Here is a 14,030-nt window from a genome sequence, read left to right on the forward strand (position 1 = left end):
ATTTTAACTGTTGAAATACTTTTTTATTTGACTATGAGAGCGTTTGTAAGGTGTCACTATGTATGTTTTTTTTTCCTTTTTGCTGTGCTATTGTGCAGCTGGAGCAGACACAGTTGGAGTTGTCCAAACTGCAGGAGGAGAACAGCCTCTTACAGGAGCAGCTTCAGGAGGCGCAGGCCCGGGAGCAGAGCGCCAGGGAGGGCTATGTGCTGCAGGTACCATAGAGAGTGGTAGCACAGATGGAAGGGGTGCTTCAGTCAGGGGGTCTACTGGGCAGTTGCTTCAGGAGGAAGAGCTCTGATTCAATGGCCTGTAATGTGCACTGACAGTTAAAAGTTTGGACACACCTGATAAAAATAATGGGAAACATGCATTCACAGACATTTTGATCTAAAGACATGCTTAAGTGCTTGAAATTTGTTTCTTAGACAAATATAAATCATGAAGTTGATGCCTGTGTATGAAATTCTTTCAATTTTTTTTATTTTAAAAAATATTTTTTGGCTACTTTGTAGAATCTAAATTATAAGATAGTTTTGATTTGTTTTTAACACTTTTTGGTCACTGCATAATCCCATTTGTGTTATTTAATAGTTTTGATGTCTTTGCTATTATTCTAAAATGTTGAAAGTAGGAAAATAAAGAAAAGTGTGTGCAAACTTTTGACTGGAGCTGTATGAATAAATTTCATTCTGTCTGAGCTACATTATTTTATTTCAAATTGGCATCATTAAAATAAAGTTTAAATTTAGTAGATTCAGTCAGCTGTAAAAAAAACATTTTTGAAGCATATGAAGTATTGCTGTTTTGAGTATGATACTAACAGTACTACACACTTACTCAAATGACAGAATTGCATGGTTGTGGTTTTTCAGCATAAATTCTGACTAACATATTTTAACTGAGTCTCATCTTTGGGGCAATGCTGTGATCAGCTTAAACAAATAATAGTATAAGACACAATGTGCAGATAAGCTTTGCGCTGTGCTTTTTCATCCTGTTTGCCTGTTTACATTTCCCCTTCTGCCTTTGTCTTTTCTTTGCCTGAGTGTAGATTCTTAATATGCAGTCATGCGTTATGTTATTTTGAATTCAGTAAGTAATTACATTCACATTTCCAATGTTGTGCATTTTTTTAAATATGAAAAAAAAAATTCTTACAGTACGTTTTACAGGATAATTATTTTATGTAATCAGCTCAGTCTTTGACTGGTAAAATTCTGCATTTAGATGCGGAAGAGTTTTCCACTTTCTGAAAATGGTACAAATAGCTGTTATTTCAGTGTAGAAATAGTGATGTAATATTGGTAATCTGCGATAATCCTCGAGGGAGAAACCACACTCGCTTCGCTGTTGGTTTTCTGTTTCTGTTTTCCTTTCTTACTGTTTCATCTTTTGTGTAACATTGTGTAACACTTACATTTATACATGTTTGTGAGAAAGCCTTCATAAAAAGCACAGTGGAAAGTTTCAAAGGAAGAACTGATGAATATAATGAGTGCAAGGAAAAAAACAATTCTGCCACCTTCAATCAGCCCCAGAGATGCGCCTCACAATGCGAGGGGTGACTCTGAACATGACTAACCGAATGTCTAATCAATTTCTTAAAGAGTGACACGCCGCCATCTTCATCCTCATCAGAGCAAACTGGCTCTTGGCAGCAGCTGCAAAAGCTCAATCAGGACCTGCAGCAGGAGCTAGAGGCACAGAGGCACCTGCAGGATATCACCAACCAGCAGGTGCAGGTCCTGAAGAAGGACTTCAGCTCGGCCCAGGACGTGATCCTGCACCACGAGGCCGAGATCCAGGCCCTGCAGGCCAAGCTGAGCGACGCCAAGGCTGAGATCCTGACGAGGGAGCAGGCGGTGGGAAGGGTGTGCAGCGATATGATGTCGGAGCAGAAGAGCTTCCAAGAGCATCACGGGGAGTGGGAGCGCAATGAGCAGACCCTGCGTGCCCAGCTCAAAGACAGCGAGGACCGACTGAAGGACGTGGAGGCCCAGCTGCTGGAGAGGAGCCAGTCTCTGAGGGACCTGGAGAGGCAGCAGGCCCTGCAGCGGGACCACCTGAAGGAGGTGCAGAAGCTCCAGGAGAGGCTGAATGACATCTCGGCCCGACTGGTTGCCAACGAGCAGGCGCAGGCACTGAAGGAGGAGCAGCTGCAAATAAGCGCCGAGAAGGAGAGGCAGAGCCTGGTAGAAAGCCTGGCGGAAGCAGAGGTGATGAAGCGCGAGCTGGAGGACCGGCTGCAGAAGGCAGAAGAACGTGTTGAAGAGCTTCTGAGGGAGAAGAGCGCCCCTGCAATGGAGAGCAGCGAGTCAGAGCACCAGCTGGAGGAGCAGCTGGCAGCGAAGATGGATGACATCCAGAAGCTGACCGGGACAGTCGAACAGCTACAGGCGGAGAAGGAGCAGCTGACCTGCCGCTGCCAGGAGCTGCTGAACCAGATCACAGAGGCAGACAACGAGGTAGACAAGCTTCAGTCCCGTCTGAAGGCAGAGGAGACTGACTGTTACAGTCTTGAGCGGTCCTATCAGAAGGTATGTGAAGAGCTCCAGAGGACAAGCAGGGTACTGTGGGAGAAGGACGAGGAGATCCAGCAGACTAAAGCCATGTACGAGAGCCTGGTAGAGAAGAAAGAGAAGGACCTCAACGAGGCCCTGGTAAAAATGGCCGCATTGGGAAGCAGCCTTGAGGAGACAGAGCTGAAGTTGAGGGCTAAAGAGGAGCTGGTGTGCAAGGGGGTCAAGGAGCCATGTGATGCAGAAAAGGACTTGCAGGCCAAATTAGAGGTTGCAGAGAACCGTATCACTGAACTGGAGCACCACCTAAGCAACCTCCAGCTGGCATACGCCAACCTCCAGAGGGAGTACTACAAAGCTCAGGAGGACAATAATTTTGTGAAGAGCAAAGGGGGTGAGTGCGTATCAGTAGGAGAGGAACTAGAGTTTAGTTTGACTGATGCCATCCCATTGGAAGGCATGGAGAAACTCAGAACATCCTCAGAGATCAGCAGAGACCACTCCCTCTCTGAAGAGAATGGCTCTGTTGACCCGTCGTATCAGTGTGTAGCTTCTGGTGCCAATGACGCTGAGAAGTTCATCACTGTCATCCATGAACTAGAATCCAAACTCTACAGCACTGAAGAGAAGCTGAAAGTCATCAATCTGAAATTGGAGGAGCAGCAGAGCCTCAAGCTGGAGGCTATGAAGGAACAGCACAGCCAGTGGACCGAGGTTGAGGCGGAGCTCCGCTCACAGCTCAACGAAAGTCTGTCCAGAGTGCACCAGCTGTCTGCCCAGCTCCGGGAGGAGAGGGACAAGAGGTGCTCTTTCATTGAGGAAAAGAACTGCCTCATCAGAGTGGTGAATGCCAAATATGAGAAGGCTTTAGCCTGCTTAGACCTGAGTAGGGAGAAGGTCCAAACCCTTCTGAGGAGTGATAAAGAAGGTGGCACAGAATTGCTGCACCACACGCTGTCAGAGATAGAGACAGAGTTAGTCAATGCTGCTCTTTATGTTAGGCAGGGAGGGAACTGTCTGGAGGAGCAGCAGGAAGAGCATCAAGGAATTCTGAACCAGGGAATGAGAGAAGGCCAAGTATCGGATAAGGACAGAATAAAACTGTGTGCCAAAACGTTAGCCTTTGAAGCATTGTTTTTAAACAAGATGGCTTTCTCAATACAGAATCCACATGGAGACCTTTTGCAGAGCCTCATCAAGATCCATCAGGAGGCGGAGAACTTAAAAAGAAGCGATGAGGGTTATGTGGCAATTATATATGCGGATGTTTTGGCTAGAAAGTTAATGCTAGAGTGTCACTTTTGGGCAGAGCTGGAGAAGCTGGAGATGTCATACAGAGTGAGTGAGGATAGCAGTCAGAATGATATGGAATCCACAGGGGACAGTAGTGTTACAGAGAACGGCAGCACTTTTAGAAGTTTCCAAGTTGAAATGGTAAATGCCATTCAGAATCTTAAGCAGTTGCATGATGAAAAGTTTCAAAAACTCCAAGGGGACTTGCTGGAAGCACACACAAACTTACAATGCAGGGAGTTCACGCTGAAAGCGATGGTGTGTGCTTCAAAGAGGTCAGGGGTTACTGAAGGGCTCAGCGGTGAATTGGACTGCAGTCAGGGACGGGCTCTGGCAGACATCAGTCCTCCAGAGCTCGCCCCCTATGTAGAGCAGATCAAAATGGAGGATGCTAGCGACTTAGCAGAGGAAATAGTCAGCAAGCACCTTCAAAGAGACATACTCTCATGTAGTATTGAGGCTCTAGAGTCCCCACTTGTTGGGCAAGACAAACTTGCCACTGAGCTTAAGAACCAAGCGGAGATCCTTCAGCGTCTCTCTCATGAGATTGAGATGATCTGTGACACAGAGTCTGGGAATGTGTATGAAAGAACGGAGAGCGGTGCAAAGCACCGCTGCAGAAATGACAGTGACATCACTGGCGGTTCTCTGTGTATGCGGGAGGCTATGATCCAGGCTCAGATTGCTTATGTGACTTTCAAACAGAGGATAGACAGTGAAAGGGAACTAAAACAGCGCAAAGAACCCTGTCAGGGCACGGAATACCTGTGCAAGGATCACGGGCGCAATGTGAACACTATCCGTGAGTGGTGCGAGACCTCCCTTCAGGAGGAGTGCCAGAACCTTGCTCAGGTGGTGTCCAGCCTCCGGGAGGAGAACAAGACCCTGAGGGAGGAGGTCTCCAACTACGTCTCCGCGCTCTCCAGGCAGCAGGAGCAGATAGAGCAGATGGAGGAGCACTTCCGGAGCAAGGTGGAGAAGGTGAAGGCCAAGTACGAGCTGGAGATGAGCCAGGCCGAGCAGACGAGGACTGCCAATGAGCTAAGCCTGATGGAGAAGACAGAGGACAGCCAGCGAAAACTGGAGATCGTTCTGCTAGACATCGAGAACATGGAGGACCGGCATGAGGGGCACATGCAGAAGCTGGAAGAGAGGTTCCAGGAGAAGATCCAGGAGCTGCAGCAGGCCCACAAGGAGGAGATGGAGCAGCTGCACAACCACTACAATCAAACAATACACACCATGCAGCAAGCAATGGATAGGCTTAAGGCCAGGCATCCTGAGGATTTGCCCGACCCCGAGGTAGACCGACTCCCCTCAGACCCCTTGGGGGAGCCTGCTGCCAAGATGGGAGGGACCAGCCAGGTGGAGACGGACTCCATGACAGTGCTGAGGGAGAGGATCCAGGAGCTGGAGATGCAGGTGAACTCCATGGAGGACGAGCTCGGGAACAAACACCTGGAGGGAGACATGTCCAGCCTGAAGGAGAAATACCAGAAAGACCTTGAGAACCTAAAGGTTTCTTCACTCTCTTATAATTTCAAATGTTTTGTGTTAGGGGTTGCAGTGAACCCTGGGGATTTCTGGTTGCAGTGGTCAGGCACTTTTGAAATTATTAAAGCTTTGATGCTTTAATAATTTCAAAAGGTGATAGTTGTATCTCTTTGTATTCCTTTAGTGACATCCTCCAAACTTTACATTATTGGAAATTGGTAAAATTGGATATGAAATTCCTTCATTCCCATCATTATTGAGAGGTTTTTATAAAGTTATGTCCAAATTGAACTTGACAAATGCAACTTTCAATCCATTGTGAACCTGATAAATATCATTCATACACCGGCTTTACAATCTCCCATATAACACCTATATCTAATCTGACACCAAGCTGAATCATGCTCTGTTACATGGTCAGAGTATTGCTCAACATATAGAGCATACAGACAGTGTCATCCTTTCACTTGTGTTATTTACTTTTTATTGTCAGTATACAAGGATGCCAAGTTATGATGCAGATGTTAAATAAATAAATAAAATGATATATAAATGAAATTTTAAAAATGGACTTAATACAGTGAAATCTGATAAAAGGCAGTTCAAATGTGCTCACATCTGGGTTTAGTTTATTAAGGTTTCTCAAAGTAAGCCATTTAATTTAGCTAATTAATGTTAATTAATATGTTAATTCTTAACTTTCTTTTCCACAAATATTCCCACTGAGGTGACAGTACCCTCACAGGAAGCTTAAAAATGTGCTTCTGATTACTCACAGAAAGTACTGATTTGGAAGGATTAAGAAACATCTAAGATCCACACAACTACAGCTCTTTAAATGAATAAATATGAAAAATGAATGAAACATATGAACCATTTTTCTTGAAAGAAGATTCTTATAGCATCAGGCATTGTGACAGATTACAAACCTCTGGATCACTACATTGCTGTGGGTAATCTGTTATCACAATATTTGCTGAAATTTGAAAATTGAAACGGGGTAAATTGTTTGTCAGGAATTATTACATATCAAAGATGATTATTTTGTTAATGTATCACACTTTTTGATGAGAAAACCTCCCCAGCTTGATGTCAATGCTGCATCTCTTCTGGACTCAGGCACTCTGACTAACCTCACATGGCTCCTGGCACAGTGGCTAACACTTGCATGACTAACACTTGCATGGCTTTTCACAGATGCACCATGGACGCTGGCCCAGGGGTAAAGTCTGTGTGCTCAATGTGTAGGCATTCAGAACTAAAAGCAAAAAAAGCTATAAACTGCTTTTCAAACATAATAGGTGAGAAAATTGCATTTGACCAAGTGAGGCCAGAATACAACCATTCGGTAATAAAGAGATTTTTTAAGTCCTAGTTAACAAACACCATATGCCAAAGGGGATTTACAGTAATAGTAGGTGATTGTTAATGACTGTTTGGCAACTCATTTGAAGCATTCCAGACCTCTTTTTCAATGGCAAAGTTTCTAGTGTGAAGCCGTTTTTGAATTCATTTGAAAATATGGCAAGAAATCATTACTTTTTGTTTTTCTTGCAAGTTAAGCATTATCCTTGTGAAAATAGATGATAGCTGAATTTACCTACCCCTCTACTTATATATCTACAGGTCATTTAAAATAATTATCTGAATGTGAAAAACTGACTTTGTGAAACACATTCACTAAAATTTGGCTTGGAATGATTCAAGTTAATGACCTTGACTCTGTTCTGGAATGAGCTCCTCATCCATCTCTGAGCTCTGACTAATTTGGTGTGCGTGCACCGCACCCCGCCCAGGCCACGTGCGAGCGGGGATTCACAGCCATGGAGGAGACGCACCAGAAGGTGATCGAGGAGATCCAGCGGCAGCACCAGAGGGAGGTGTCCCACCTGCTGGAGGAACGCGAGAGGCTACTAGCTGAAGAGACGGCTGCCACCATCTCTGGTGAAGCTCACTGCATGGCGTACTGTGTCGTGTGTCTTTGCAAGGAGATAGTGCAGGCCTTAACCATTTGCTATTTGCCACTTTTGCCAACATTCCAGCGTAACCCCTGAAGTTTGTTTATCGTAGGTGTTATGTGCTATGAGATATGGCAGAGCAGAGAGACATATGGTATTACTACAGCCTGTGATGACCACTGATTTGACCACTGTATCATACCACACAAATAACTCAAGGGAAGTCTGGTATCGGTCTAGTCTGTAACTGTTAAAATGGTAAGGAAAAGGGATAGGATATGCCTCTGCCTGGAAGCAAGCACTAACACCACATGAAAGAGCATAAAACTATTAGTATAGTATTAGTAAACTATTAGTACATGAATCCTCAGCTTGTTAATGTTAAACCTGGTCTTCTGCCTCCTTTCCATCCCTCAGCAATTGAAGCCATGAAGAATGCCCACCGGGAGGAGCTGGAGAAGACGCAGCGCTCCCAGCTGAGCGGCATGAGCTCTGACATCGAGGAGCTGCGCGGGCAGTACAAGTGAGTGGCTCACAGACCACCATTACACCACCAGCGTTTGTTTATACGGCAGAGACCCTCATCCAGAATCTTTAATTTCACATATTTATTTATACTTTTCATTTATACAGTTGTATATATTTTTTCATTCTTACGGCTGGATATTTACTGAAGCGGTTCAGGATAAGTTACCTTGCTCAGGATATCAAAATCCCAAATGGGCTTTGACTTTGCATACCCCAGGTTAGAAGTCCATTTCCCTAATCACAGCTAAAGCTCTTACGCCCTGGGTGCTGAGAGGCAGGGGTAGACCGACCGTGATTGGCCAGCTCTTTCCTAGTATAAATGTGTGTTTAAATAATGTGTGGCAGGGAGGACTTGCAGTCTATCCACCGGGAGCTGGAGGTGCTGTCGGAGCAGTACTCCCAGAAGTGTCTGGAGAATGCCCACCTGGCCCAGGCTCTGGAGGCCGAAAGGCAGGCATTGACACAGTGCCAGCGGGAAAACCAGGAGCTCAACACGCACATCCAGGCAAGCCCCTGCTCTCCTGCTGTCGCGATTAACCTTACAGCAGCAACACCTTGTTTTTTAAAGCGGCACATCCATTGTTTTTTTCCCTATACATTTTTTTGGCCAGCGTGTGTTAAGTCTGATGCAGATATGGCTCGTTGTTCATGTCAGCTGTATTTATAGAGATGACTGTGAGTAAGTGTTGGGAGAGCTATGTGAGCTCAGCCTTAGCCATAAGCGAGCTGTGTGTGTTTGTCATCTCCCCAGGAGCTGAATAACCGCCTGACAGTGGAGATCTCCCGCATGCGTACCTGTCTCAGTGGGGAAGTGGCCGCATCCTCCCGCACACAGGGCAAAGATCTGTACGAACTAGAGGTACTGTATCCTGTACTGTACTTTTAGTGTAACTTCATAATCTAAATGTACCCATACTCTCACGCAGCCAGTCACACACAGACGCATGAGCATAACACGCGCACACAAGCTGCACACGTGTCCATGCACGCGCGAACATGCACACACACACACACACACACACACACACACACACACACACACACACACACACACACACGAGCATAACACACGTACAGGCTTCACACATGCGCACATGCGCACATGAGCACACACACACACACACACACACACATCGGCCTTTATTCTCCAGAGGGGTGATTAACTCTCAGTGCCGTCACCTTGAGTTCCTGTGTAAGAGGTTTTCTGTCTCCAGAATGATTACCGCTGCAATGTGTTTTTTTTCCCCACACTTTTTTTATTATTTTTTTTAATATCTCTTACCACACTGCAGGTCTTACTACGGGTGAAGGACTCAGAAATCCAGTACCTTAAACAGGAAATCCACTCCCTAAAAGACGAGCTGCAGTCTGCACTCAGGGTAGGGCACAGCCACTGCCCCCTGTGACCAGCTGCACAGTCCCGTCTGACACACATTTACTAAACAACAGAGCCGAGCAGAAACACTTATTAGGGCACTGAAAATCACTGTGTGACTCGCCTTATCTCATCTGGCCAGGATAAGAAGTACACCGCAGACAAGTACAAGGACATCTACACAGAGCTGAGCATCGTGAAGGCCAAAGCCGATTGTGACATCAGCAAGCTGAAGGAGCAGCTGATGCTGGCCACGGAGGCCCTGGGGGAGATGAGCCCCGACGGCCCGACCACCGTACAGGGATATGGTGACGCATTCAGTGCAACTGTATTTCTTTGCAGCAGCTAACCAGTAGCAGCCACGTGATGATAAAATCATGCATTCAAACACACTCAGCAAATGTGACTGTTACATGTTCGCCTAAGGTTGTGTGTTCCTTATTCCATCTTTTATGCAAATGGCTAACAGACAGTGATATCTCCTACTATTGGAGCCACTTAGTTGAGAAAGTAGTGTCTGTTAAGACTGGGTCTGTGTTCAGCAGCTTTACAGGTATGATGTTGGTAACATGTACAGATATTTATTTCTTCATAATAATTTGTTTCACTCTGATTCTCACAGATATCTTGAAATCTAAAAGCAATCCAGATTTTCTGAAAAAAGAGCAGTCGACTCTCACCAGGCAGATCAGAGGTGTCAGGTCAAAGGTAAGAAGAGGTTGTGTGCATAAGAACTAAAGTTCAGCACTTGACTCTACTGTGATTCTGGGGCTTTAACTCATTAAAAAGAAGGCTCTCGTAAAGGAAAAAGAAGCTGTATTACTGCAGCAGTATTAAGCAATAATTCCACAGAGACTATACTTCTGTTACCATTTCTGAAAAATGAAGAATAATTTGAAACTTGATTACAGGTGAATGTTCTTAGGTCAGGTCAGTATGCTTAATTGTTCATTCATGACTGACCCTGATATACTAAAGTGATTCATCGTTGCATGGGTACCACATCTATTAGTCAAAGAGATGGTTGGCCACGTGATAAGGTGATTTAACGTCACAAAAGGACACAAAAGTCTGGGCATCAGCTGGCTTAGAGCAAACACATGCTTCTGTAGGCTTTACAAGAGGACTTTGACCTAAACATACAGGGCCACATCTGCTACCTGGTGCAAAGCTTGCGTCACTGATATACAGCTTGTATTGCCTCCAGGGATGGCCATACATGTTATTAGTCTGTCTGTCAGAGTAGACCCCCTGCTGATCAACTGTGTAGACATCTAATTTTAGCTAAGCACAGTGAATCAAGTGCCTGTGTCATGTCTATACAATCATGTCAGTGCACTTGCCACAGAGATGAGAAAATGAATTGTATGAATTATTGCAGGTATTACAGATATTTAAAATATTGGTATATTAGGGTGACAGTGGGCCTTCAATCAAAAGTTTGCAGTTGTGAACCCCAGGTGGGGAACACCAGAACTCATCGGTATATAAAGTTTTCATCCTGCGTGGTTTAATCTGGTTTTCCCGTTGTGATCCTGTACACACTGTGCGATCCTGTGGTTTGGGTGTGTCTGAGCATGCCCTCTGTCTTTTGCCCCCCCACAGCCTGTCATTGAACAGGTTTCATAGGACAGCTGACTCGCCCCCCGGGGGAAGGGGGCGAGGCTCCCTGAGATGTAGGTACAGTATATCACAGAGCATGTCCCATTCTGCATGTCCATCTCACCGTCTTTGTCTTCCCCTGCCATTGGGATGGTGCTTTGTGCCCTTTGGGTCAGAGGTCATTGCAGATCTGTTCAAAGCTCTTTGATTCCATTCCAGTACATTTCTGAAGCCCTAAATTATTCCGTATGAAGATGCTGTTGAGCCAACTGGCCCACATTGTTTGATTGATGCATTTTAAATGTAGTGGCACCAGAAAGGCAACTGGAGATGGAAATATAAAGTGTTTTCTGGGAAAATATTTGGTCCCTCATGGCCCTCACTTGGATAACTGCTCACCTGTGACATTCAGAACTAACACCTTCCAGAGCACCACTTCACCTTGTCACCAGCACATTCCAGTAAATGTTTGCTCATTCATGAAGTCACTTAAGCCCAGAATTGAGTGTCATCCCAAAATGCTGGACTAATTTGTTAATTTCCTAGCATCTATTGAGTATGAAGATAGAATGCATTATTTGATAAGCCATTAGCTGAATATTTGAATGATATCATTTTTCAAAGCTGTCTTTTTAGGAATTTTTGGAATATTTTTTACTTAGTATTTAAGCAAGTGTTATCAGGATGAATGTCAACAGAATTACACAAGTCCTGTACAATGTGAGAGCTTTTGCATCTGCTGCTGATGGTAGTGGCTGTCTTATCCTCATTTTGGAAGAGGCTCACAGAAGCACAGAGCTTTGCTCTGATTAAGGGAGCTACAGGACTCAGATCACACAGGTAGAGATGGAGAAAGAAGAGGGACAGGATGAACAACACAGTGGAGCCTATGTAAGCCTGTTTGAAAGCTGCTGTTTGAAGGGTGCAGGATTAGTCCTGCCAAAGAGGCATTTCCTGATTTGGTGTGGGTGTGGGTAGTTGGGCAGGTGTGCTTGCGTGTGTAAATGCGTCCGGGGTTTGTCTGCAGGCAAAATTGTCTTGGCTCCAGCTTGCATTTCCAGGCACTGGTTCCAAGAAAGAGATCAAACTGAGGCGTGGCATGGCCTGGGTTTGTTTTCTCTGTCTTTTTCATCGGAGGGCCCTCTGACAACTGTCCCTGTCTTTTGTGTCCCAGAGCCTGAAGGAGGGTCTGACAGTCCAGGAGCGCATGATGCTGTTTGAGACGGTAGACTCCAGGGAGACCTGAACACCATGGTTGGGTTTTCTTGTCTCTCCCCCCCCTGCCCAAATCCTGAGCACCAGCTAGTCTCATTTCATCCACGGACCCTCAGTACATGTGTATAAGTATATGGGATTGTCTGTGAGAAACTTCTGGAGAAAGACGGAGTCACTGAAGGGAATGACAAATGGTGCAAGGCCAGGCAGCGTTGGACCGCCCGTCACTTCTCAAAATGAGAGGCAGACTCACTGACATTTTATCTGCTCTCGCCCACCTGTGCTGGTGTCCTTTGTTCACACCTGCATATCTTTTTGAGGATATGAAAGCGATAATCGTGGTTCTGATGCTGCACTCGTTCGGATCTGGTTCCCCTGAGCGCTGCCGGCGCACAGCCAAGGCCAAATTGCAAAGTTGTACATGTGTCGAATGCGTCTGTCTGTGGTGGGATGAGAATGTGATTGCCCTCCTGTTGTACATTTTGAATGTATTTATTTCTATTTATACGACCTCTCAAGCTGGAATGGATGTGAAGAGACTGTGGTGTGTGTATGTCCAGGTAGAATGGCATGTACGGAGTATTTAAAGTTAAAACCAATCAGCAACTGCCAATAATGCAGCTTTACGGTCAAGGTGAAATGCACATGGGAAGTTGTATTTTGGGTGTCTATTGGTGTCCCATATTTATCCCCATTCTAATGGAATAGGTGGTGATGTATAGGCTTCCTTTTATTTTTGTGTTCTGTTCACTTTTAATCATTTTTGTTCATGTAGGGGGTTTGTAGTAAATTTAAAATAAATTTTAAGGAAAAGCTCATTCTTACAGAGGCAATCAGATACAATAACAGTTGCACACAGATAGCTTTATATTTTTGTGTTCACTTGGATTTTAAACCTGCCTTGTCAGCAGTGGAAATGACTTACACAGTTACACAGCTATTGGGATTTGTATTGCATTCATGAAAATTTAACCTGCATCATCACTCATCCATTTTTACCAAAACAGTCCAGCAATTTAGTAGTGTGACAACTTAACCAAAGAGATCCTTATACAGCTAGATTTTTAAAGCTAAAATCCTACGTGAGTATTTTTAAAGATGTGTAACAAAGCTTTGTATTAAAAGATGTGTAGCCTTTGGTATACAAAAATAATATTGTGAATTGTGATTGTAGTGTGGAAGAATGCAGTTACCAATGATGGTGGCATTCCCTTTTTGAAATGAACACTGGTATTATTTCTAGTCATACTTAAATGGACATTATTGCTAAACATGTATCAATGAAATACACAATGATGTAGAAGCACACAAAAGGACTCATAATAAATAAAATTACCAATAGCAACATCCACAAAAAGCACTCTGCTATACTCCTTGGAATAAAGTCAGAGAGAGTCGCTGAATGGTTAAAATCAGTTTGGCCAAGCGTGACAATGACTCATTCAGTAGAGGAGTTTGCGACTGATTTACCCTTACATCTTTCAACACATGTCCAGTTTACACAACCTACTGAAGTGTTTTATCTCACATGCTTTTCTCACTGTTAGTCAAAATGGTCTTAGACTGGCAGTGTCCTATTAGAAAAGGCTGATCTCACCATTTGCAAATACTCAGCCTCTTCCAGCCCATATTTTTTACTTTAATTAAAAAAAGTTCAGTAAAACTGGACACTGTCAAAAACCTACTCAACAATTATCAGCACACACGGTACAGTATTGTAGAGAGCGTACCTTGTACATATTTATTACCCGTAATTTCCTTTTTGCTATTTAAAGCTGAATCCTGCTTATTTGCACTATATATACACGTGAATATTTTGTGGTTTGAATGTAAAACATGTTATAAATAAATGTAGCTTTTCTGAACCTTGGCTAAGTCTGTGATTCCAAAGAACCTTTTTTTAATATACCTAATATAAAATATAACCTTGGAGACATGGACATAGCCACTTCTATCCATGAAAGTGTGCCTGTTAAAGGTCTCAGGGACATCAACAAGACCTGAGAGATACAAGAGGGAAATAGATGGGAGCACATGCAACTC

At 44.3% G+C, this 14,030-nt stretch overlaps 1 protein-coding gene across 1 annotated transcript in view; it reads left to right on the forward strand.

The window, feature by feature from the left end:
• LOC118794614 (myosin-7B) overlaps positions 1-12,995 on the forward strand; it is a 69,819-nt gene extending 56,824 nt beyond the window's left edge. Inside the window, exons 16-26 of the mRNA XM_036552870.1 lie at positions 99-215; positions 1,611-3,496; positions 4,406-5,333; positions 7,106-7,253; positions 7,685-7,790; positions 8,141-8,300; positions 8,547-8,654; positions 9,088-9,174; positions 9,313-9,478; positions 9,793-9,878; positions 11,947-12,995. Of these exons, the coding sequence (XP_036408763.1) occupies positions 99-215; positions 1,611-3,496; positions 4,406-5,333; positions 7,106-7,253; positions 7,685-7,790; positions 8,141-8,300; positions 8,547-8,654; positions 9,088-9,174; positions 9,313-9,478; positions 9,793-9,878; positions 11,947-12,018 (3,864 nt within the window). The 3' untranslated portion in view covers positions 12,019-12,995. The remainder of the gene's footprint in view (positions 1-98; positions 216-1,610; positions 3,497-4,405; positions 5,334-7,105; positions 7,254-7,684; positions 7,791-8,140; positions 8,301-8,546; positions 8,655-9,087; positions 9,175-9,312; positions 9,479-9,792; positions 9,879-11,946) is intronic.
• Positions 12,996-14,030: the final 1,035 nt, after the last annotated feature.

The sequence above is a fragment of the Megalops cyprinoides genome, chromosome 19 (assembly GCF_013368585.1).
Source record: "Megalops cyprinoides isolate fMegCyp1 chromosome 19, fMegCyp1.pri, whole genome shotgun sequence".
NCBI classification, from domain to species: Eukaryota; Metazoa; Chordata; class Actinopteri; order Elopiformes; family Megalopidae; genus Megalops; species Megalops cyprinoides.